The sequence below is a fragment of the Vanellus vanellus genome, assembly GCF_965231255.1.
Source record: "Vanellus vanellus genome assembly, chromosome: 5".
Lineage (NCBI taxonomy): Eukaryota > Metazoa > Chordata > Aves > Charadriiformes > Charadriidae > Vanellus > Vanellus vanellus.
The window spans coordinates 53,402,609-53,427,106 of record NC_138910.1 but is presented as its reverse complement, the minus strand read 5'-3'; the positions used below and the strand labels follow the sequence as shown (position 1 = coordinate 53,427,106).

Here is a 24,498-nt window from a genome sequence, read left to right as displayed (position 1 = left end):
TATAGATATCTAAAACTGCCATCACACAAAGCAGAGAAACGCATAACAGCAAGTTTTAGACTACAGTCACAGTTCTCCCACGCTGATTTTAAGATTATATGCTAACCTCTTCCTTTAGAAATAGAAGAAACTTAAAAATAAAGGAATAAAAATCTAAATCCCACATACAGTCAAGACAAAGACTCGAGGCATATATATGTGGATACAGATGCAGGTAATGTTTAAAAAACAGTTTGAGGTCATACAGTGAATCAGTGGCAGAGAACAGAACAGTGTCCATACTTCTTTCTGCAATCCATAGCAGCATCGCTCCCTGTGTTTACAGACAAATGTCCAAACAATCATACAGTTAACGTGCATTTATCTAAACTGGAAAACCTTGTTTTCTATTTTATCTACAAAAGTAAATAATGTAAGCTTGAAACATTAGTAGAAGCAATGCCCAGGAAGAAACAGCAAGGCAACAAAGGTGGTTGTTAGTTGTTGATTTCAACACTACCAAATCCCAAGTGTGGGCTCCTTCCTGAAGGCAGTAAGTATCAGGATTTATAACATTGTCCGAAATTCTAGGCTTTTGTATAATCTGTTGAGTTTTCAGAAGTGTCTCTGTATTAAGAATCAGGGAATTTAAGTGGCTACCTATGGTCTGAATAAAAGAAAAGAAAAAAGAAAACACAAAAAAAAAACCACCAAAACACACAAACCTCTCATGAGATGACTATTCACCGTTAAAAATTATCAGAGGTGTGCAGTCACCTTCAGTACCTTGATGGATTGAACTCCCAGTAACAACTGCCACTGAATTTGCAGCCCTGATTTCTCAGGAGGCACTCAAGGCCAACAGGGTTTTTTTGAGGGCTGCTTTTTGCAGGGTCTTGAGGTTTTTCTGAAATTTATGTCTCAGACTTCAAATACTAAGCCTGTGTTCACTAAACTACTACAACACCCTAACCATGTATAGTATGCCAAAAAACATATGTGTATGTATTCTCACAGGTACACCTTACAAAAATGTTAAGCATTACTTATTGATTTAGCATCTCTGTAAACTGCTTGATATGCGGAACTTAAATGCCAGAGTATAGGTCAGGGTTCCCTATACTATGCCACATTACGGAGCACAGCTTTTCTTAAAATAGAAGTCATTTAATTGGTAAAATTTAAATGACAGAAATAAGAAACACGGATCTTCAAAACAGTTTTAGAGGAAAACTTTTACTTTACACGTGGGGGAAGAAAAAAAAAGTTAGCATATTTGTTTGCATGTCTTTAACTGCACATTCGCTTTACTTTGCATATATTCATTCTCAAGACTTGATGTAAAAATTAACTTAAAATCCACATCGGAGCTACATTTAATGACAAAACTAAGCCATCTATATCCCACCTAAATGGCCAAGTTTGTTCTTCAACGTCTAAATGTAAAAACGTATTTGGGGAAGAAACCTAAACGAGCCACTGTCTCATTTGCTGCTGTTTCTATTTAATGGAAAAGCCAGAAACAATTCTTGCTTTCAGTGCACCAGAGTATTTTGATAACTAGACTAATACACTCAATACAGCTGTACAATGGCTTAATTAGTCAGGAAAAGGAGTGGCTGATTCTCATTTCCAGAAAATCCTTAAGATTAAAAAAAGAATACACAGCACCACATTTCAGTTTGTATCTCCAACTGTTTAGCTTTCTCATGCCTGTTTCACAAAAGAGGAGAATTTTCTGCAAAAGTTTCTCTGTCGATGACTAGTTACTAAAGTAATAAAATATCTGCACCAATTTTAACTATATCTCCCCCAGGAGGCATACAATCGAAGTATTTATCTACTTTCTTTGGAAAAATTCTCTGCTTCAACAGTCAGATTTAAAGTCCTTTCTCTTCCCCTAATGACTCAACACAGTCTTTTCACAACCGCCATCTCAAGGAAAAAGAATGCGCTAAGCACACAAGGAATCATAATTTGAAAAAAAAAAAATATTAAAATTAGTACATACGTCATAATAAATAGCTATACAACATGCAGTAGCTGTAAGATTATCAAAAGCGACTCAGATCAAAAAGCTGTAAAGCTGTATTACAAAACCAGACCTCAGGCTCTTAAAATGAAAGTGCTTGTTTGATTATGACTGACAGACTTAAAATCAAGAGTTCACATCACTTATAAAACAATTATTTAGCCACATGCAGTTTATATTATATTAAGCAGGGAAGGAAATAAAGAGCTTTCAGCTTTGAAATCTAATTATTATTTCCCACTGTTTTTAAGAATAAAATAAGGTTCTGATTCAAATCTGGAGAAAGAGGTCCTGACAAGGTAGCTTGCCATCTGCGCCTTTAGTTATCTTAAAAGCCCATTTGGATATATATGAAATAATAGAAAATGCCTTCTCTCCAAATACAGTTTCCGGGGATTGCTTCCTGCCATTAGTTTTCTTCTAAGTAACCCTATTATTATCAAAAGCAAGATGTTTAAAAAGCACAAACAACATATAAGGTCATGGTCCTGTACTCAGCTGCAGCAAAGGAGTAAGACCAGGCGAAGTGCCTATCTCCCACTGGCATTCTGTTGGTATTAGATGTTTGACTCCCCCGTGTGCTTTTGAATCTCTCTCCCACCAACTTCTACCAGAAGACCACACTAGATCCTTTGCTTCAAATACTGGCTCAGTATTTTAAGGACATGTTTACTTCTGTTACAAAGAGAAGCATGTAAGAAGAACATTCACACTTCAGACAATACCATTTCCTCAAATGAGTGCCATGAGCTCCAGTTAGGAACACATGAAGGTCTAACCCATAAATGGAAATTACTGTTGTCCTCAGGTGCTCTCTGGAATCTCTGTTTCAATCTAAATATAACCAGAATCCTGAGAGGAAACACTTCAAACACAGTCCTTGACTATCAAAAGAAGCAGTCTCCTTACACACAGAGGAGCAGTAAGTGAAGAGCAAACTCTCCAAATACCTTAGCAGATGCTAATCCAAACAGTAACAATAACAGCTACATTAGGACATTTGACACTGTGCCACTCCAGCCTTGTTCCAAGCCAACCTACAATGACACATAAGTAGTTCTGGGTGTCACACAATTCCTGGAGCGGGCAAACATGCAGAATTCATCCTCATACAACACCAGCACCGATGCAGATGAAACAATCCAAACACACTCATTGACCATTGTAAGTAATTAAGGATGTTGTGTGCACCTAAACAAGGCTTGGTGCTACTTTGGGGACAGTGATGGATGTGTGTCGCTCAGCAGCTTTAAGAAATAACAGGACTTGGATCCTACTTTCATAACCATCTGTCAGCCGACAGAACTGTGCCAGAGACAGACCTCTCACAACCCTTCTGAAAAATTATGGCAATGCATAAACTAGATGGTGGGTACAGCCCAACATGTCTTTTGAGCGGTTATGCTCCATAAAGAAGCTCCACCTTCAAGCTAGAAAATAGGCTTCCCCTGTTCAAGTGGGTAAAAAAAGTCATCTTTGCACAGCCAAAGACCCTGTGAAGGACTGAAACAGGCACAATGGTTTAGTGGTTACAGGCAGCAGAGAATAACAATCAAATCCTAGAGTTAAGAAGAACCTTATTAACCTCCCTAGAGCTCCACTAACAAATACTCAGGTTACCAACCAACAGCATGTTTGTAGCAATACCCTGCCCTCCACATGGAGGATAGCATACCTTCCTCTCACCGATTACAGCTATTCCTGAAGAGAGATGATCTTGAATGTCTCTCTGAAGGCTAAGAGTTCAAAATCTAACGATAATGATTAATGTGGTAAAATAGCCCAAAACACAACAACAACAACAAAAAAACACAAAAACAAACAAACAAACATGAGAATAAACACTCAAACTTCAGAGCAATGCTGGGACTATTTTATTTTGAAGTGAATTTCAAAGCTGTGTTACTATTAGTTAATATTCAGCCTGTGGTTATTCACACACATCATGCAACACATCATGCAACGTACCACTAAAAGAAACATAAGCGCAACATGTATCTACAATGAGATGCGCTACCTCTACATTAAGACTTATGCAGATGAAATAAACTTCTTGTTTGCAGAGAGCAGCTTCATTATCCCATAAAAACAGCAATGTCCTATAGCTAACTGAAAAGAGCCATAGACCGTTTTGCCTGCCCATCTGACAAGCAAAATGCTCTTCCAATCTCCTGGATATTTATTAATCTGCTTCTGAGGGTTCACAATCAAGTTCCCACATCTTAGGAAACACACATCTGCCGACCACATATACTCGCCCAGTCTGGAGGAAAGGTACAAGTAAAACATAGTTGCTTAAGTCTCATGGAATGGGTTTTAAAAAACACATTTTAATGTCACATTTGCAATAAGCTCCAGGCTTGCAAGTAGGGAGGTACTACAGATCAGCTGATACTATATCTCAACAAGTTACTGCATAAAACAACAGTGTGGAACTCTGAGAGGGGGTTGAAAGAAGCCAAATTCCAGGTCCCGTGTGACAGACACCCTGGTGTTCCACAGCAGTCTGTAAGCTCTTCTCTGAAGAGACTCTCTTGCAGTGCCTGCAGGCTGCATGGCGATAACTACACAGGTGAAAAAAGTCAGTGCCCTTAGCTTTTCTCTATAATTCTTGCTACAAATGTCTACACCTCTCTTGTGCAGCTGGTTCCAGCTTCTTGTCCAAATAGGCCAGATTAGCCTGTTCATTCAAAACTGTTCATTTTCACCTTTTGCTCTAGCCAGGAACATCCAGGCAGCAGGGACGGGAGTGCGCTGCACTCAAAGGAACAGCTCCACCTGCGGATCAGATGGAGCAGATCCCTCTAGCAGGGAAACAATAACAAGCATCTGGGAGCAGTAACCTCTTCCATCAGCGCAGCTGGATCCAGAGAAAGACATCAGCCCACCACACTCAGCCCCGATCCCAGGTGGGTGCCACCCCAGGCAAGGCTTTGACACAGGGACCAAAATATCCTTATTGACAAGAAAGATGAAGATGCCTTTTATCCCCAGCACATGTGCTTTGCACAGCTTTGTGGACACACAGATCAAAAAGTCAAAAGGTTATGAAAATACTTTTTAATGACTGGTTTAAAGAAAACTGTAATAATTTGATGGCCAATAGTGATTTCTGAGGACCTCACTCATGCTTTCTAAACCTGAGACACTGGCAGTACCGTCAACATCAGTAGTTAGGTAGGAAGAACTGGCATTTAATGCAGTAAGAGTAAATTCTGAAGCGGAGATAAAGAACAACTGTACAGTATTTTTATACTGTATGTCAAGAAGTATTGCAGTTTGACACGCAGCCAGGCTGTAGAGAGACACAATATTTAATATTACCTTTAATGAAGATCTCTGTGCATGAAAGCTCCCCAATCACTGACATAGAATAATACTTTTGATCCTATATGCCAACTAACGATTGCAGCTACGCTCTGAAAACACCACCTTCCTCCAGCAGCCCTCACACTATTTGCAGCAAATGCAGCAGCAACTTTATGAAACAGCACACGAAGTTCATGTTTTCCTCAAGAGATCTTCAGAGACATAATCTGTGCATCAAAAGGACCACCTGAATCGTTAGGCTTCCCCTTTCTTCTTTCAGTAACGTTAGAAAAGATGCTAATACCCATATGCGCATTAGGATGGCACACATTGTAAGTAACGGTATGAGATCCAACGAGACTCAGCGCCCCCGCCGTAATTAGGATTTGGGGCTTTAAATACCTCTTTTCCCCACACAGCGGTTAACCCCACACACACACACCGGGCACATGAACGCGCTCACACCGGAGTTGCGCCGGCTTCCCCGCAGCACGCAAACCAAGGACGCTGCCGTGACAGGGCCCGCCTCGACGCCTCCGCCGCACGCACCAAGCCTCCCCCTCACTCCGGTCGGCGCGGAGCCGGGAATATCCCCCCCCCTCCCCCCGGCCTCCCCCCACCGCCACGGGGGCGCGGCGCTGCAGGGGGGCGCGCGCGGCGACCGTTGGACGGTGGAGGGGGAACAACGGTGGGGAATAGCGCGCGCAGCCAGTGAGGGAGGTTGTTGCTGAGGGCGGGGGGGTACCGTGCCCGCCGTCTCACCTGGACACGCAGTTCTCCAGCACGGAGCTCTTGCCGGCGCTCTGCCCACCCACCACAGCGATCTGCGGCAGGTCGAGCAGGCAGCTCTGGCCCAGCGCCGCGAAGGCGTCCTGCAGCCGGTTGACGAGCGGGATGAGCCCCTCCATCCCGCCGCGCCGTCCCCTCCCGCCGCCGCCTCCTCCTCCGCCCGCCGCCGCCGCTGACAGGTAACACCGGCGCACTGCGCATGCGTCCCACCCCTGAGCCTGGGGGCGGGGTCTCCCCGGAAAGACTACGCCCCCTCCCAGTGCGGCCACGCCCCCGCCCGGTGCAGGGGTGGCGGGGCTGGGGCCGGGGAGCCCTTGGCGGTGGTGAGATCCCCTCTGCCCTCCCTGCGGTGGCAGAGGCCCCTCCGTGGTCCGGCACCAGCAGAGCCTCCTGCTGGTCACCAGCTCAGGCCAGCAGCTTGCAGGGAGCATCCATGGGTTCCTCCCGGCAGCCTGGAGCCTCCACTCACCCGCTGCCCACCCATTCCACTTGAGTGGCAGGGTGGGCTCGTCCCTACACATGGACCCTTGGTGCTGGGACACTTAGGCGTGAGGACTGTGGTTCAGCTCAGGTCCACACACCGACCCGCGGGACAGCCATGCTGCCCCTCTCTCCCAGGAGCCCTGATCCCAGCTGGCCACCCCATCCCGCTGGTGGAGAGGGCCATGGTGCCCCCCACGAGCCCCCGGCACAAGGCCATTCCCAGCCACGCCATTTTCTGGCACCCAGCACCAAGGCAGCCTGGAGGTTTGTGTGCACCCTACCTCTACAACTTTGGCACCAAACTGGGAACAGGGCCAAACTAGGAGCACTGGGTCCCACTTGCCAGCATGGGACCTGGCAAGCAACTGGCTTCAGCACTTCCCAATCTGCTGAGCAGGGTATTTTGGAGCAGTCCTGCTGGCCGAATTCCTCCCTGCTCCCGCCTGTGATGGGAACAGGAGCAGCAGGAACCATGATCCATTCCCACGGCACACAAGGAGCCCTGGCAAATGGCACTGAGGCTCAGCCATGGGCAGGAGTGCTGCCTGGGTCAGACGTGTTCCCTGGAATGGTGTCAGGGCAAGCCGGAGAAGCTGGGTCCAGCAGAGCTAGTAACAGGTGAGGGAGTCAGGAACAGGCTGGGAAGCGATAACAAGGTTCAAGCCATGTCATTGCAGAGGATTCAATTAAAAATGCAAACTGAGGCTGAGCTAAAAGCACAGGCGAACAGAGATTTATCTGTGATTACTGGCCACAGTCACAACACAAAAATACCCAAAACAGAGGCTTTGGAGTCCTGCAGCAATAAAAGTTATCCTCTGTATTAAACCAGACACTGGCCTTGCTCAGCGTGAAAAGCAAAACAAAAGGGAACTGCAAACATCCTGCAGGCTGACAGATACTAATGATCTGGAGGATTATCAAAACTTCTTGGCCAGAGCTCTCAATAAGTGTGAAAAATGACTCTCTACAACAGGCTGACTTATAACCCTAGAAACAAATGAACAGTTTGCTTTAGCTCTGGCTAAAAAGTTTTTAATTGGCATAATACACAGAGAGGTTCTCTAGCAATGGCTTTTCGGCTGCAGTTAGATTACCTCCCCAGCATCATAGCCTCTGGGAAAAGCCTTTCAATCATTTCTACCTAGATGGGGCCGGGGGGTTATTGACATAATTATGCCAATTAGCAGCATGATTATTTTTTTTCTCCACTCCTGAGCGAGCAGGCTATGCTAGGAGGCACGGGAGTAGCTGCCTGGCCTTCTTCCAGTTCATGGGTTTCTATAGAGGCTGGAAGTCGGGAAGAACAGTATTGTGTTCTGACCAAATCTGCCCCATCTGAGTGTCAGAGCACTTTGTGCTGCCCCCGTGAAATAATTAAGATCAGTAGGAGAGCAGTCTGGCGATAGGGTTGCATATCCACAAGACATATGAAGATTAAAAAAGGCAGGATGTCTCAGGAGCAACGCTATGCACACCTTCAATTTGATAACCTAGGGAACTGTCCTTACCATTAGGGCTTTAAATTACGTTTTTGATTGTTTCCACAACAATAACAACAAAAAAAAAAAAAGAGAGAGAAAAAGAAAAAAAAAATCTATGATTAGGAAAAGTTTGACTTATTCCCCCAAGTCTGGGAAGTTTCCAAACCGAACTTTTTTTCCTGTTTGTGTGTCCTGGTTTGAGGTAAAACAGAACCAATTTTGTTCAGTAACTTCACTTCTTGGCTAGGCCTCTCTAACTACTGAAATTAACTGCATATTGTGCAGACAATGTTCACTCTCTCAGAGTGATAAGACCTATGTTTATAGCTGATGCCCAGGCATGGTATTTAGAGAGGCTCTTGCTTATACTTACTACTATAACAGCCAAGGCCAACCAACTTTGTTATTTGCCCCGTTGGAGGGTCGGAAGCGGAAAAGCATAGTGGGGTCCCACTTGCGGGGAGGAGCGGACAGGACAGGTGACCCAAAACTGACCAACACGGTATTCCATCCCATCTGCCTCATGCTCAGTATAAAAGCTGAGGGATCAAAGGGTCAGTGCTCTTCCTTCAATGGCTGATGTCTGAGGAGGACTCTGTTTGTCTGCCTGTGATCCCAATCCTGAATGCAGATCCGGAACCCAGTTCCCATTGGTCACTGAGTCCAACCTGGGACTTCTCCAGTGCCAGCCGGTGACGTGATTGTCATCTCGGGAGCTTGATACGGTTTTGTATATTTTTCATTATTTCTTTTTATTTTTATATTAATATTTCATTAAAGTAGTTTAGTTCCTTCTAAACTCATAAGTCTCTTTTTCCTCCTCTGCCTCTCTCTTTGAAGAGAGAGAACCAGCATCAGAGGGCCATACAAGTAACTGTTTTCCTGGAGAGCACCAGGTGCGATGCCTGAGAGCACAGAGCTGTGTTTTTCACCAGTTAGCCAGCTAAACATGTGCTATTTTTACCCTCCACTCAGTTGTACCCCACGATATTTATCATTTCCTTTTGCCACATGACAGGCTCGGCAAGGAGAGACGACCTTTGCCGACCACCTCTCCCTGACACGGCGGGAAGAGTGCCCTGCTCCCCAGGGCGGCACGCCAGCCCCGCTGTCTCCGTCAGCGCTGTCTGCCCACTTCCAGATGTCACCGGCTCCAGCACAGCCTGCCTGGGGCCCCCAGCCCTGCCAAAGCCTCTGCTGCATTTCAGATCGAGCCTATGGACAGCAAGTTTGTCCTGCCCTGACTTCCAAAAAAATATAAAGCAAAAATAGTCTGGTTTCAGGGTGCAGCTGTAGCATTACAGCCCACAACCTTACCCACAGGCACTTCTTCCTAACCAGGCAGCATGACGTTAAAGCTGAGGACATTTGGATCAGGTCCCCAGGCTACTTTATAAACACATGCTGGTACAATTCCCTTCATGAAAAATGGGTTATATGTAAACTACAACAGAGATTTGCAGATGCCTGTGGTGAAGAGCCAGGCATGCTCCCCTGCCAGAAGAGCAGGCAGGACCCCAGGGGGAGCAGAGCACAGACGAGGCAGCATCCTTCTCCCCCCAAGAAGCATTTAAAAGAGGCAGGCTCCTTCACACATGATCTTCTGCTCGCCAGGGACCTTCCTCGCCTCCTGCTTGGTTCAGATACAAACCCAGAGTCTTGCAGAGTTTTTCAGGCAGCTGATGGGTGCAGAGCAGAAGGAGGTGTGGGCAAGGAGCCCTGTGCACAGGGTAGCTCCCAGGTTCTCAGCAGCACCTGGCTCTGCAGTGCTGGCATGAACCTGCCGGCCAGCATTTTGCCTGCACGTCTGCCAGCAGAAGAGCTCAGGCGTTGAAGCTGCAAAAGACAGAATTAAAACCAGTGAAAGAAAGCCAGAGGCTGCAGAGCTGTGATTAGAAGTAGCGGCTGCAGCATTTCCCCCTGTAAAGAGGAGGTGCTTTCTGCCTCTCCCCTGCAGCCTCTGGCACTGCTGACTCACAGACCACAGGACAGTGACACCCCAGTCCCTGCCCCAGGGCTTCTCTGCTGCCCTGTGATCTCCAGCTGGATCCTTTCGTCAGGTGCATCCGGTTGCCAGGTAGAAAGAGGCCACCATGCTGCATTGCAGCCCACAGAGATGTTTCCCTGCGGCCCTGAGCACCCCAGGGAAGAGCTGTACTCCCTCACTGCAGCCTGGCGCCCGCCTGCTTCCTCGGTCACAAAGGCAGGCAAGCCAAGTGCTTCCCCTAGAGAAGAATTAATTGACAAAACACTTCCCAGGCACTTTCACCCTCTGGGATGTGGCTGTTGCAGCCCTTGCTGTGCTGTGACCCTGCCATTCCCGGGCAGCAGCAGCATCTCCAGCCAGCAAGGACAGGCTCACTCCAGCAGAGCTCTTCCCAGCTGGAGGGAATCAGCCTCAACACTCAGTCCCTGCAGTTTCTATTACTGCAAAATCTCTCCCAGCTTCTTGACATACTTTCAGCTGGTGACAGTATGTCCACCGTCCACCTCCACCCTCTTCCCAAGAGCCCAGCCACTTCCAGTCCTTCTGCAGAGCAGGGATGTGGGCTGTGACACCCAAGGAGGTTATTCCATAGGGGGCACATGCATGGCACCCCACCGCTGCCTGCCTCGTACCTTCATCATCCTGCCAGCTGCCTGGCCACAGAGTTACCTTGGGCCAAAGCATCTCCACTGATCTGGATCACAAAACCCAGGGCTGACCCATCAACTCCCACTGCCTCACTCACTGGAGCAGTGGCTGGACATGGATACGATGCTCCAAGAGGGATTCAGGCTGGACCAGACTGAAGCATCCCTGGCTGGTTACAGCCTCATGCCTGAGCCACGTAATGAGTTACCTGGCTGTCTCTTTTTGTGCTGGGAAATCCAGAAAGGAATAAAATCAACATCTCAAAGCCAACGGAGGTTGCTAAGTGACAGCAGCGCTTGTTTCCATCCCGCTGCTTGCAGCGTGCCTACGCTGCAAAGGAAGGAAGTGAGGAGTAAGGGATGTAAACATGAGTATATTGCCAAAACACTCAACAGAGACACAGTTGCCAAATGTATACATTAGCTGCATGTTTTGGCTGCCAGGAGAAATATTTACTAAACATCAATTACTCCAGCCTCGCAGCAATTTACCTGCAGAGGAAGATTTCAGGTATTTGCAACAGTCATTAATTTGCCAATTTTCTGGCTGAAACGTATTTCCAGACCAAACGTGTAGGGCTGTCAGTAGCTGCAAGGACAGCTGCAATGAACTAAGATTTCATCTTTATGTTGTTTCTAATAGATGGCTTTTGTTTTTCCACCAGGATGTGGCGTTGTGCAGCAATTAGGAAGCACAACAGAAAGGCGGAACTGGACAAGGGAGGGATGAACGCAGCCTTTGTATGAGCTCCTGGGGAAGAAAGGAGATGGTTTGGGTAAAAAAAAAGGGCACACACAAACCTGTGTCATTGAAATTATGTTGAGAATTGAAAACTAGGTTAAAAATAGACTAAACACAGCAGTGCTGATCCAGTTGAGAAATCTGCCATCGCTAAGCTGGGTAGATAATAGATATCTTTCAAAAAAGTGCTCATCACAGAGGAGCTTTAGAAACTAACTGCTTGGGGGCAGGCAGACTTCACCCAGCTCGAGCTCCAGCCTCATCTCTCCCATTGACCAGCAACCACATGCTGACCCAAACACACTACAGCACAGAGCAGGGGCTGGGTGGTAAGCAACATACTGAGAGCACGCGCCCACGCTGCCATCCTTTATCTGAGGCAGGGAACCCTCCAGCGCCTGGGAACCATCAAAAGCACTTATTTAAAAAAAGCATCTGCTCCCTCTGCATAGAAGCGGGCCAGACCAGGGAGAAAGTAGGGCACTGATTTGTCCCTCTGTGTGAAGGGGAATAAGGCAAGGAGCATCAGAGAAGGGGTCTGAACAGAGCAGTTTCCAAAGCAGAGCCTGTTGTCAAATTAAAATTAAAATATAGTAACAGGCACTGATTGGAGGGGCAGACTTTCTGCTGGTACAGCTGCTATACTGCCTCTTGGGCTCAAACAGCCCCGTCTCCTGCATCGGTGCAGTGGCCACAGTCCCCATGAGTTCAAGGGCTGAGAGCCCTTGGGGTGCACTTTCCATAGCCCCCCATAAGGCTGGGGAACTACAGATGCTTAGGCTCACATGCCCTCTCACTTGGCATTCTAAACAAAGCTGGATTTCCTGCAGGTGGAGGAGAGCTGGGTCCTGCTGAGGAAGGACATGATGATGAGCAGCAGCCCACCAACACCCTGGTGGACAGGGTGCACGAGCTGCAAAGCTGGCGAGATGGCCGAGACGCGGCTGCTGTTGCCTCCATTCCAATGGCTGCATCGGATCCCTCCCGGAGCTGCTTCTGGTGTGTTATTACCACCCTGGACTGGGGAAAGGTGGCTGGGGAGGGTTTGCTTTAGGAAGCAGCTGCCAGAAAGATGTCCTTGCTCAGGGTACCAAGTGGCAGAAGCGAGCAAGGGGTGAGGGTGCAGGATCAGTGGCAAAGCATCATGGTGCCTGAGCACGTTGCCACACTGATGGCTGCAAGCTGGTCACTTTGGTACAATGTCTTAGATTCATGTTAGTACCAGCTGTTGCAGGGGAGAAAGACAAGTCCCCCCAAATATGACTTCTGATGAATGAGGGCATACCAGCGAGTCAGCTGCTCTGTAACCAGCCAGGACCCCTAGGTCAGTTCTTCAGCTAAACCTTTGCAGGGAAGAACCAGGTTTTGAAACCCACTGGAGACAAAATGAACTGCCTGTGCAGGAAAAGGGTGCCATGGGAACACCCCAATGTATGCTTCCTTGCTGCCTTTTCATCCTGCAGGAAGGCTGACCTGCCCCAGCTGGACGAGTGGGTTGGTGTGCCCAAGAGCCTGAGCCCACATCTGGGTGCCTGCTGGCCCAAGGGGCAGGGGAGAGAAGGAGGGTTGGGAGCCCCAGGGGTTACAGGTCCCAGTTTACAGTGGCAATGGCTGAAGAAACACAGAGGAGGAACTGGCACGTAGTGGGGTCCAGGTTGGGGAAGGCAAGTAGGGAGGGGGCAGTGGGGTAAAAGGGGCAGCTACCTGCCCCCAGAAAATGCCCTTCAGTAGTGGAGGTAACTGTACCTTTTCCAGGGGTGCTGGGAACTCCAGAAATAAGCCTGGAAAAGCACCATGGGCCTCAGAGCAGCCCTGAGAACTTTATTTTCACAGCTCTCAGCCCACCCCCCCACATCCACAACCAGGCTTGGGGCAAGGCTGGGGCTTTGCACAGACACCAGTGACCAGGTTTGCTGGAGACACAGGGAGAGGCAGCACCAGAGGGAAGGAGCCATCTGTGGTGGAAGGGAAGGGGATGGTTGAAGGGATGCTTTTTCCAGAACGGGAAAGCAGTGGGGACAGACTCAAACACACAGTCCTGCCAGACCCGCAGCACCTTCCTCCCCTCACCACCTCAACACTGCCCCTTGGGCTGTACAGCCTCCCACTGTCCCAGACCCCTTCCTGGGGAGCCACGCTACAGGGAACACCTCTCCACACCAGTCCTGTCCTTCAGGCAGACCCAGGCCACCACCAGCTCCCCAGGGGTGGCAATCCCAGCCACAGGCACCCCTCCACTGTGGGGCCACAGCACCCACACAGGGACACCTCTCTCATTCAAGCAGCATCGAGGCCCCTCTCAGAGGATCTTTACAGCCTGCAGCATATCCGCCAGCACATACGAGCTGTCCCAGGGGCGTCCGGGCTGCCGCAGGTCCCTCTCCAGTGCCCGGGCACGTGCTCCCAGCTCTGTGGGGTCCCGCCGGCCCTCAGGGCTGGGCTGGCAGAATAGGATCTCATTGATCTCCCCTTCAATGCGGCGTGTGTAGAGCAGCGGGAAGACCTCCCTGAGGGTGGCCAGGACAGACTCCTTCAGCTGGGCATCACGGCACACCAAGTTGAGCACGAAGACTCCTGTAGCAGGGCGAGAGAGGTGGGAGTTTGGACCAGCCCGCATACACTGTCCTGCTCCCTGCAGGAACACAGCTGAATTGGTGCCACCCTGGTGCAAACAGCTCCTCCATGGCAGCACAAGGAGTACCAGCATCCCCCCAGTGCCCTTGGCCCAGCTCCCAATCCCTGACACCACATGGGTTGTAGGCTGCCATCCGATCTGTTCCCAGATACCGCCTACACCCTCTGCCTTCCCGCAACCTCTCTTTGCCCCCCTGGGAATACCTCAGCCTGCCTGACACAGTAGCATTGCAGGCCACCTGCTACACCCTGCTGTCACAACACCCACTGAAACACCCAGATCTGGGACCAGCCAGGAGCAATCCTGCAGTTGCCATGCAGCAATCCTGGCCACAGCTGCTGTTCTCCAGGATGAGAAACTGGCCCCACGACTCAAACCCCACACAGGACCAGCCAGCCCGGCCACAGGGACACCACCAGATTTCCCCTCCTACCTTCTGGCTTGAGGATGGTTTTAACTTTCTGCAGAAAGAGCTTTTCCACGAAGGCCGGGGGCGGGCAGCTCATCCCCACCGTGAGGTCTTTGCTGTCCACATCAAACATGATGGCGTCATACTGGGCTGGGGCTGCAGGAGGGAGTGCAGAGACTCATTATCCCATGGGACAGAGATGAGCCCCATGCACAGCAGGGAAGCAACGAATGGGGTGGTTAAGACATGCCCTCTGCCATGTCACAGGCACTACTCTCTCCCCCAGGGTTTCTCTTTCCAAATGAAACCCACAGCAGCAGCCCTCAGTGCTGGGGGAGGCAGAAAATCTAACATCCCCTGCACACATTGGCAAGGACAGGCCTGTCAGCTGCAGAGACCTGGTGAGGCTGGAGCTCGTGACACATGACAGGAGATAGGTAGGAATTGGAAGCAGAGGGTGAAAGCAACTCAAGACTCTACACCCCAGCACATCACCCACTGAGCTCGATGGGGCACCTGGGGTGCTCCGCAAGACAGTACCTTCAGTCGCCAGCTTGGTCACATAGTCCAGGCCATCGGAGATGTGCACCTGCATCCGGTCGCCCTGGCAGAAGCCGAACCAGCATGTGGCCACCTCCAGCATGCAGGGATCAATCTCCACCACAGCCACTTGGGCCTGCGAGAAGTAGTCGTGGATAAAGAGGGGCAGGCTGCCCCCACCGAGCCCCACCACCAGCACCGCCAGCGGGGTTCCTGCCAACGGAGAGCGCCTGGGTGAGCTGCTGGGATGACCATGCTTACACCACTCTTCCCACCCCCCTGCCCAAATCAGTTTGGGAAGGGCACATTGAATGCCCCAGCCAGAAAAGCCCTTCTCCAAGAAGCTGGGGCATGGGGACAGCCACACACCTGCCCCACGTCTGCCTTGGCAACAGCCTCCCACCACCAGCTTTGTCACCTGTGAGGGGGTCAGGACCCCCCAGCAGGCAGAGCCCCGCCACCATGGCCTTGTGGTGCTCACAGCACAGGTAGCTCTTGTCAATGGTTGTGGGTGGCTCAGCGGGACTGGTTTTCTTCTTGTCCTTCTTCCGTTTCTTCTGGCCTGAACGACAGGAGGCATCAGCTGGTAAGGCAAGGCAGCAGACAAGGATGCTTTCTGAGGACTAGACGCCCCTAGCCCCTATCCCACCCATGGAGCAGGCAGCAGAATGCAAAAACACTTCCAGGGCCGCCCTGGGACAAAGTAGGCAGGTCCCAGCAGGGCTTTTATCTCCCTCCCTTATCACGCTCACACTCTGCCCCTGCCCCTTCCCAGCTGCCCCACATACCTGGGAGAGGCACAGGGGACAGGAGCCGAGCCTCCGACTGCACCACATTCCTGTTGCGGAGGAAGATGAGGCGTCGGAAGTAGCAGGTGCCATCCCCCTTCACGTCCTCCACAACGTACTCCCCGCTCAGGGGGCTGGTGTCACAGTGCCGCACTGTCCGCACCCCAATGTCCCCTCCCACAGACAGAAATGGTACCTGCAGGGAGCACGAGGACCAGTGTAAGAAAGGCTACAGAAACAGACCCTAGCATTCCCGCTGTCCTGACTATGGCTAAAGAATTGGGATGAAGCAGACATATCGTGGGAGCAGTGGGATGTGCTGTAGGCAGCAACAGGGCAGCTGGGGACCAGCACATGGGACACCAGGCTCCCCCTGGGTACACACGTGCTGGGGTACAGGAAGCAAACACCCCAAGACTTCTTCCAAGACCTCAGTTTTGGCGAGTTGGGGCAGGAAAGAGGAGACAGAAGGGACAGAAGTTAAAGGCAGGATTAAGAAGGGGCCGGATACTCTATGGTTTCAGGATACCTGTTTTTCTTGGGATGCTGGGTTTTGGAGGGCAAGGACTTGGCACTGAATCCTGCCACACAGGCACCTCAAATCCTGCCTCCAAGTGAAGGCAGCTAGCTGGAGGAAAAAACCAAAGGAGCTAGACCTGAGGCCAGCTTCCTCCCTGCCAAGGCAGCCAGCTCACACGTTGCAGCTCGGTCTCCCTCAGAGAAGAGGGGCTCGCTGCTGGCGGAGAGCCAGCCTGGCCTGGGTTTTGGGGAAGCCGAGCAAGGGGGCCGGACGGCAGGGCTCACCTGCTGCCGAGCAGGGAGGCCCAGTGGGGCCAGCTCCATCACCTTCCCCGACAGCTCCGCCTGGATGCCCGCCATGCCCTCGTAGTGCTGCTCCCTGTGCAGGGCCACGGTGACCAGGCGCCCGAAGCCCGCGCTGGCGGCCAGCTGCCTCCGCCCTTCTTCCGTCCCAAAGAGCCACTCGGTTTCTCTGCCCTGTGGAACTGCAGAAGGGGCTGCCATCAGCCTGGGTCAGTCTCAGTCTCCGAGCAACCACCCCTGCCTCCGAGAGAGGAGCTGCAGGGAACGGCAAGACATCACAAGGAAGTACCACTGCATGCCTAGAGTCATGCTCTGCAGCCATCAAGAGAGCCAGGACCTTCCCTGTTCGGGCAGGCTCATGCAGGAGGCTGGAAAAGCTACATCTCATAAGAAGGGGGGGTCCAACAGCCTCACAACCCATCTGCAGGCTGTGCTAAGCCCCAGCTTTGCAGGCGCACAGAGAGGGAACAGCGCTGCTAGCAGAGCCCAATGGCGTCTTCACGAGGTGCAAGTGCAAAAGCGAAGCACAGCCCCAAGCAGCCTGGCCCTGGCAAGTCAGGACACCCACACAGACCAGCAATGCCTTTCCGGCTGCATCTGCTGTGCTCTGGCTTTATGCAATGACTGGCTGCCACCAGTGTCAAAGCAGGAATCACCACCTTGGAAGCAGGGCAGGCAGCATCCCTCTGCTGCCAGACAGGCATCCACTCAGCCAGTGAGCTCTGTGCCAGATCTCTGCTTGCACAACCAGGCAAACATGTCCCACCACAAATCCAGGACTCAAACATCAACCGAACTCCACATAGGCAGGTTATTTCCCTCTCCAGCCCTGATTTCAGCAAGGCCAGGACCGCTGGCCGCTTTGCAGCTCCTGCCCAGAGTACCATCTCATTGCAGCCAGGAGAAGCTGTACTCACTGATGAAGATGGCAAAGCGATTGTCCCGGGAAGGTTTCACTGAGGGGCTGTCAACCACATGCAGCGTGTAGCGAGGCTTCCCGCACTCCTTGTCACACAGATCCAGGGAAACCTGCTCCCCGCAAGGGGTTTTGCTCAGCTGGCTGCAGAGCAGGGCGTAATGCTGCCTGTCCTTCACTGCTGCCACTAGCTGCTCTGCACTCTCCACCCGCATTGGCTTGTCCTGCTCCTCGGGGCAGATCTCCAGGATCTGCAGTGCTGAGCCGGGGATCTTCCTGAACTTTGTCATGACATAGACAAAGACTGGTAGGACAAACTGCTGCTTGTCCCTGCTGCTGGCCACCTGATGGACACGCACAACCCAGCCTTCCTGGGAGAAGTATTCCACTGCTTTCTTCAGCACATGGGCTTGAGCCAAGGAGATACAGAGGTAGCGCCCTCCTACCTGCAGTACTCGGCTGATCTCGGTAAACATCTTGTCCACCTTAGCTAAAGTGGCCTCCTCTTCATTGGTGAGGATGGCATCCAGAGTGCCTTTGTCCAGGACCACCTGGAAGTGGGCATCAGGGAAGTCCATCTGAAGCATGTCCATCAGCAGGTAGCTCATCTTCGGCCTCTTGCTCCCACTCCGCTCTTGCATCTGACGGATCACTGTGTCACTGATGTCGATGTTCACAATGTCCTCGCACATACCCATGTCATACATCTGTTCGCTCAGCTCCGAGTTCCCACAGCCCACCACCAGAACCTGGGGAGTGGCACAAGAGCAGCATGATGGTGAGAACGCCCTGGAAATGCATCCCAAAGCATTTTACAAGCAAGTATCAGCCACAGCCATGAGGCTTCTGTGAAAACCACGCCCGCAGCACCTGCAAACCCACTCTCTAGGGCCCCGAGATAACGTATCCATATAGAAAAGTCACACAGGCACAGAAGCGATACATCTGCTGCATCTCTTTTGGGGATCATCTGGGTGTTTTAACCCCCAGAGTTCCCATACCAGCACAACTCGTGGGTCTCTCCTGTTATCTTGCTACAGCACACCAGGGGCTTTGCGTCTTATGTACCTGCACACGATAGCGGTTTAAACCGGGACACGGCGGCACAGAGCCCGGCACGGGGGAGGTTCGGCCCCGGCACACGGCGCTGGGTTCCAGACCAGGGCTCACCTTGTCGCGGGGCCGGACGTACTTGTGCAGGACGGGGCAGAGCTCCGGGAAGGCCCCGTACCACTCGAAGGGCCGCTGCCCGCGCTGCCGGAAGAACCGATCCCAGTACCGGGTTGAGCCGAACTCCCCGGGGCTCCGGGGCAGCAGGTCCATAGCCAGCAGGGCTCGGGCTCCCGCTCACAGCGCACGTGTCCCCGCGCCGCGCCGCGCCGCACCCTGACCACTTCCGGGTGCGCCGCGCTCCGATTGGCCGCAGCGGATCCGCAGCCGATTGGCTACCTCCTCCCCCTCCCCGCTTCCCATTGGCTCGCCGTTCGGCACGTGAGCGCGCAGCCACGCCGGCGCACTTTCGCCGTCTCGGTCTGCAGCTCACTCCGGGGCGGGCAGAGCCGGTCTCCCTGGGGCGCAGCCACCGCAGCCCCGCGACTCGGTGTTCTGCGCTACTCAGGTCTCTGCCGTTTCCCTAGGCAGAAAGGGCGGCAGGGAATGCCCGGGCACGGCCGGGCCGGAGCCATGCCAAGCACGGCGGCCCCTGCGAGGTTCCCATAAGGCGCAAATGTGCCGGTTAAATAATCCAGAGTCGCTGGGCTGCGCAGCGCTTCGGGAGGAACGAAAACAAGGAGCCGGGGGAAAGGGTAACAGTAAAGGTGCAGCTTTAATGGCAGCCTGCAGCGGAGCAGAGCTCTCCCGGGGCAGCACACGACATGGAGAACACAGGGTGCCCGCAGCCCCGGGGAGGCTAGCTGGGAGTGGAGCCGGGTGCTGCGGAGTTGCTCTGAAGAAAAAAGGCGGAGAGCTCACTCAGCGCTCTGTAACGGTGTGAGATCGAGTTCTTCACTGCCTTGGGCAGTTCAGCATAGCTGGAAGGGAGAGAAACCACAAGTCTCAGCAGCAGAGATACTAAAGCACGTTCCCCCCACACACCGAGAGCTCCCCCTCTGCTCGCCACCTCCTCTCTTGACTACACAGCAGGGCCATATGTAGTGACATGCTGGCAAAGCCAACAGCCCCCATCCTGATCATCCCCATCCCCATAACCCAGCACGTTCAGATCTAGGAGGGTGTTTTCTCCTTGCCACCCTTCCTTGTAAGCCAGTTCCTCTCCACACACAACCTTGACCCCGGCTTTCCTTACATAAACAGCTGTAGGTAAAACACCACTTACGTCTGGTTGTAGCCATCTGGCTGAAAGCAGGGATCCCAGCCAAAATCTCGAGGGCCTCTGGGCTCCACTATCAGCCCCTGCCACGAGATGGCAAAAAAGACCCGTAAGCCGTGGTTTTGCAGCACTTCCCTCACCGTCATGTTTCAAACACAGACTGAGGAGCTACACGCAACCATCGCTCACGCTGTGGCCACCACCGGCTCAGTGCGTGGTGCTGTCCTCCTTCCCAGCACCCCCCCAGGACGTGACCAAAATTAGCAGCCCCTAACCCAGTGCTGCATCACGCTGCCCTGTGTTGACAGCCCCTTTACCCCCCCAATTAACAGCAGTAACAGCTGCACTCAAATACAACCCTGCCAGAGGGAGATGAGGGGGCTGAAGAGCCTGGGGTAATGTGCAAAGTGTTCTGTACGCACAGCTGGGCAAAAAGGGCTGCAGCATTCAGCACCCATTGCCCAGCAGCTGTGCTCTCCCTCTGCCTGTTCCCAACAAGCTCCAAGGGTGTTCAGTGACCCAGGAGCAACTAAAATGGTCCTCAACAGAGCCAATGCTGTTACAAAATTGACATTACAGCCTCCCCCTCTCAGCATCTTCCCTTTTCCCAGGCACAACACCTACATGAGTCTGGCCTTTGAACAGCTTCACTGGCTCCTCTGGGTTTCCAGTACTGAATGCAAAAGTACAGAGAGCATAGGCAGATTTGTCTTCAAACCCAGCCAGCAGCTTGTACAGGCCTGAGCGACACAGAAAGGATCCCGGCGTTACTGCCTCTCCCTCGGAGCGCAACACACCCACCTAGAGATGGATTGAGGGAGTATTCTGCATTCATATCGACAAGGGAGAGGAAGAACTACAGGAGGTGACAAAGCTCGGGCACAAGGATGCTCTTGGCCCAGTCCCTTGCATGACTGAAGCCAGCACCTCAGATCTAACACAGTGTGAGCTGCAGGGCCCCGCTATTAATTTGGGAGTGAAAGCAAGCAAGCATGTGGCACCAGAGAGGGCTAAAGCCCACTCTGAATTTGCGTGATTAATGCTCATGATGCCAGTGCAGGATTTGCAGTAACACTCTTTAACTGCAGGTTCAATGGCAGTCACTGCATACCAAGGGAGGCAAGCATTAGTGGAGAGGAGCTTGCACAAAAGCCAAAGGGAGCAGCAGGTCTTTCAGGTCACACTGATGACGTTCCCACAAGCCCTGCCACCAGCCAGCAAAGGCAGGTGTCTGGGAAACTAGGAATGGAGGGATGATGCTGAAGCTACCAAGGGAAAACAACATCCAGTGAAGAAAGGCACAGAACAGGTTCAAGGAGAGAACAGGAAGGGACAGAGCTGGACAGACCGGAAAGGAACCATCTATGAAACGGGCAGCGAGCTAGGCAAGCATGCTCAGCAGAACCCAGCATGGGCAAGGATTCATTTCATTTGGAAAGAACCAAGTTACATGCAGAGCAGTAACACGGGAGGCAGTACCTTCTGGTTTGAGTTTTTCCAGGAACCATTTTCTGAAGGGAAAAGAAGAAAAGAGGAAAATGAATTTTTGCTATTATTTCTCAGAAATACAGGCATCCTTGAGACGTTGTATACATTTCCATAGCCCTTTGAATCCCTCTTTAAATGTGCTGTCAAATCACCTCATTCTGGGCTATTTACCAACAAAGACAACTTAGCTCTTAAACTGAATGGGACACAGTGAAAACAACAGTGGGGTATTTAATTTACTGCAGTACTGGGGTCTATGTAAATAACCCAGTTCCTACTCGTGAGCAATGACATGCTGAAATACATTTCTCGACTCAACTTGTTTACATCTTACACCCAGTTGTAGTGCGAACTTAATCATATAAAGCTTTTATGTCTCTGCTCAGCTCAGCGGAGATAGTTTGGAGAATTAATTACAACAAAAGTTAATCCCAGGAGGGCAGTATTTTACTATAGGATTTACACTGCAATGTAATAATCTTGTTATGTGTTGGATTAAAGTATCCCTGTGAGAACCTATAGAACACTCATCCCAGAGTCCTGTGGAAACACGTGATGCCTTAACTACACAGAGCCTGCTATGGGGCCAGGTTCCCAGGCTGGCTGCAAGAGCAGGCACCACAGATCAGGAGATTCAGGTTTGCCTCTCTCGTCCAGCACTGTAACTTACAGGAGTAACTTACAGGCTCAAGGAGTTTAAGACCAGCCCCTAGGGTGAAGGATGAAGCTGAGGACACAGACCAGTAATCACCTCCCTAACTCTACTGCTCCTGGTGCATGGATTATCTCCCATGAAACACACCTTGCCAGCCTGCGCTTCTAACTCTAGGACATGAAAAGTGAAGCAAGTTCCCTCCTACTTACATGTATGGTCCTGGAAGCCCCCCCAGGGCATTGAAGCACAAGCAGGTATCCTCTACTATAACAGGTCCCCGAACCTACAGGGAAAGTCCAAGAGATGGGAACATCAGACCTAGAGGATGACACTGCCTCCAAACACAGTTTCTTGCTCTATTCTATTGCCATGTTTCCATGATAACAGAAACATCACAAAATCCACTTGCCACTAGAGCTCTTCACCTCAGAGACAATCCATACTGGCCAGACACAACCAAACCCATGCTCTTGCCAGGCAGGCAGGAGTGGCTGAAGCATGGTGGAGAAGACCTTTCATGGAGAAAATCAAGCAGAGCTGAATACCCCCTGCCCTCCTGGGGGAAAGGCATGGTGGGATGGAGAAAACCAAGCAGACCTGAACACCCCCTGCCCTCTTGAGGAAAGGAATGGACAAGGAGAGAGAAAGCTTGTGTCCTGGAGGCATGTCTGCATTTTCCTTGAGTTTGAGCCCTCACTTGGTTCTTTTAAGACAGCCATCCCAGAGACAGCTCTGGAAGGTGATCCATCAGAAGCTTCAGCTGATGGAAAACAGTATCCCACAACCACTGGGGCTGCACTGAAGGAGCTGTCACGTTCTCCTGCTGCTCAAGGGACACAGAGGCCAGAGGAGCAGCAGCAGGACTGCCTAAACACTGTGTCACCAGTGAGAATTCACCATCACCCAGCATAGGCCAGAAACAGCCGGCTGACGGGAGTGCAGCGAGGCCAGACCAGGCCCGGACACATTCCCAAGTTTCCCCAGGGCCGGGTCAGAAGCCCCACCGGGGCCGGGAGTCCCTCGGAGCTCCCGCACCCACACCACCGCTCCGACCAGCGGGAAAGGAGAAAGCGAGCGACCTGCCGGGCGGCTTCGCGGCACTTCTGCACGGAGATCTCGTCCGGCTCCCCCTGGTACTCCGGCACTGGGGACATAAAAGGTCGGCGCTGGGGAGACGGAGGGGCCGAGCCGGGCCGCCCCTCCGCGTCTCCCCAGGCCTCGCCGCCAACTTACGGTCAATTTTCTTCGCCACCAGCGTGTAGGGAAAGGAGTCCCCCAGGATCTGAGTGACCTGCGAAAGGGAGAACGGAGGGAAACCCACCGGTCAGGCTCAGGCCGCGATCGCGGTCCCGGTCCCGCCAGGCCGCAGCCGTCCCCTCTCACCTCCTCCAGTTTCTTGGCGTTGCCTGTCACGAACACCACGCTCCGCCGAGCCGGCGCCGCCATCCTGACCCCGCGCAGCGCCCGCGCGCCGAGCCGCCAATCACCGCCGCCGGCGGCACCCTGCCCAGCAACGCCCAGCCAATGGGGAAGGCTTCCGCCGATGCCTAAAGAGAGGGGAACTTCCGGTCCTCCGCGGGAGGGTGCTTGCCGCTCGCCGGTGCGAGGCGCGGCCGGTGCGCATGCGCGGGTCCGTCACGGATAGTCTCGCGAGAGATGCGAAGGCGGGCGCGGACCTCCATGGCGGCTGAGGCGGCCGCGGAAGCCGGGTCCACCCCCCCCGCCTCGGGGCCCCGTCCCCCGCCACAGGCTCCCCCCCCGCCCTTCCACCGCCTCAGGCCCCGCGGCCGCTGGTCCCCGCTGCCTGAGGGCCGGCCTCCAGCGAGCAGCGGCGCCTCCACCGGGGCGGGGGCGGCCGTGCCCCTGCGCTGCCCCGACCGGCCGCCTCCCTGTTTACTTCCCCAGCGTTTGGCAGCCGCGGCCGGAGGATCCCTCTCTGTTTTCCCTGAAGTAGAATCACATGTAGTTGGAGGAACTGGGTAGTGGATTGTTTTCCAAGCGGTGCTGCTATTTACTCCCCCACCTCTGGCACGTCTTTGCACATTTCCTATGTGAAAGCGATCAAGTTCCATCTCTCTGAAGGTAGATGCAGGAGCAGCTGGCGGCTGTAGCAAAAACATCAGTGGGGAGAGCTGGACTGGGGAGTCAAGAGATGGTCCCTGCTCCCAGTGTGGAGCCCTAGAGGAATGGGTCAGTGAAGCCCAGTGCTCCCCAACCAAAAGGTAGTGGGGATGAGTGCCCTGTGAAGCAGCAGGGCCCTGGGAGCTCTCCCACTGCCATACCCAGCCCTCCACTTCAGACCCAGCCACCCCAGAAGGGACTTCATCCCCTCTGGTGATGCCAGCTCCCAGAGCTGGGAGTGGGGAGGCCTCTCCCACCCGTATCAGAGCTGCAGACATCCACCCCTGCAGCCCCAGTGCCCCCAAGGTGGGGGGACCCCAGAGGTCTTTCCAGATGGGTCATG

The 24,498-nt window shown here is 52.4% G+C and overlaps 3 protein-coding genes across 6 annotated transcripts in view; all 3 read right to left on the bottom strand.

The window, feature by feature from the left end:
- DNM3 (dynamin 3) overlaps positions 1–6,228 on the bottom strand; it is a gene marked incomplete at both ends in the record, with an annotated part of 193,276 nt that extends 187,048 nt beyond the window's left edge. For all 3 annotated transcript variants that reach the window (XM_082484692.1, XM_082484690.1, XM_082484691.1), the window contains one exon: positions 6,083–6,228. In XM_082484692.1, coding sequence (XP_082340818.1) covers positions 6,083–6,228 — 146 coding nt within the window. The remainder of the gene's footprint in view (positions 1–6,082) is intronic.
- A 7,062-nt stretch (positions 6,229–13,290) lies between these two features.
- On the bottom strand, positions 13,291–18,903 carry METTL13 (methyltransferase 13, eEF1A N-terminus and K55). 2 transcript variants are annotated; one of them, XM_082484694.1, is made up of 8 exons: positions 18,733–18,903; positions 17,564–18,311; positions 16,629–16,828; positions 15,825–16,020; positions 15,455–15,619; positions 15,037–15,249; positions 14,521–14,652; positions 13,291–14,026 (listed from the first exon to the last, which is right to left on the bottom strand). In XM_082484694.1, exons 1-8 carry the CDS (start codon positions 18,883–18,885, stop codon positions 13,752–13,754), a joined length of 2,082 nt encoding a protein of 693 aa, XP_082340820.1. In that variant the 5' UTR covers positions 18,886–18,903; the 3' UTR covers positions 13,291–13,751. The 2 variants fall into 2 exon arrangements, with proteins under 2 accessions (XP_082340820.1, XP_082340821.1); XM_082484695.1 differs by having other exon boundaries at positions 15,455–15,598.
- A 468-nt stretch (positions 18,904–19,371) lies between these two features.
- ITPA (inosine triphosphatase) lies at positions 19,372–23,502 on the bottom strand. Its single transcript, XM_082484707.1, has 8 exons — positions 23,418–23,502; positions 23,268–23,325; positions 23,114–23,178; positions 22,244–22,317; positions 21,371–21,402; positions 20,516–20,631; positions 19,898–19,974; positions 19,372–19,592 (listed from the first exon to the last, which is right to left on the bottom strand). Exons 1-8 carry the CDS (start codon positions 23,478–23,480, stop codon positions 19,472–19,474), a joined length of 606 nt encoding a protein of 201 aa, XP_082340833.1. The 5' UTR covers positions 23,481–23,502; the 3' UTR covers positions 19,372–19,471.
- Positions 23,503–24,498: the final 996 nt, after the last annotated feature.

Excerpts from the sequence above, each read along its gene's own strand:
- ITPA (XM_082484707.1), bottom strand. The coding sequence starts at position 23,480 with ATGGCGGCGCCGGCTCGGCGGAGCGTGGTGTTCGTGACAGGCAACGCC. Across the intron at positions 23,179-23,267 it reads GGTGGCGAAGAAAATTGACC|TGCCGGAGTACCAGGGGGAG; the intron begins GTAAGTTGGCGG and ends TTATGTCCCCAG. Across the intron at positions 19,975-20,515 it reads TGTTCAAAGGCCAGACTCAT|GGGCTGATAGTGGAGCCCAG; the intron begins GTAGGTGTTGTG and ends ATCTCGTGGCAG.
- METTL13 (XM_082484694.1), bottom strand. The coding sequence starts at position 18,885 with ATGGACCTGCTGCCCCGGAGCCCCGGGGAGTTCGGCTCAACCCGGTAC. Across the intron at positions 16,829-17,563 it reads TCGCTTTGCCATCTTCATCA|TTCCACAGGGCAGAGAAACC; the intron begins GTGAGTACAGCT and ends CCCCTTCTGCAG. Across the intron at positions 15,250-15,454 it reads GGGTCCTGACCCCCTCACAG|GAACCCCGCTGGCGGTGCTG; the intron begins GTGACAAAGCTG and ends CTCCGTTGGCAG.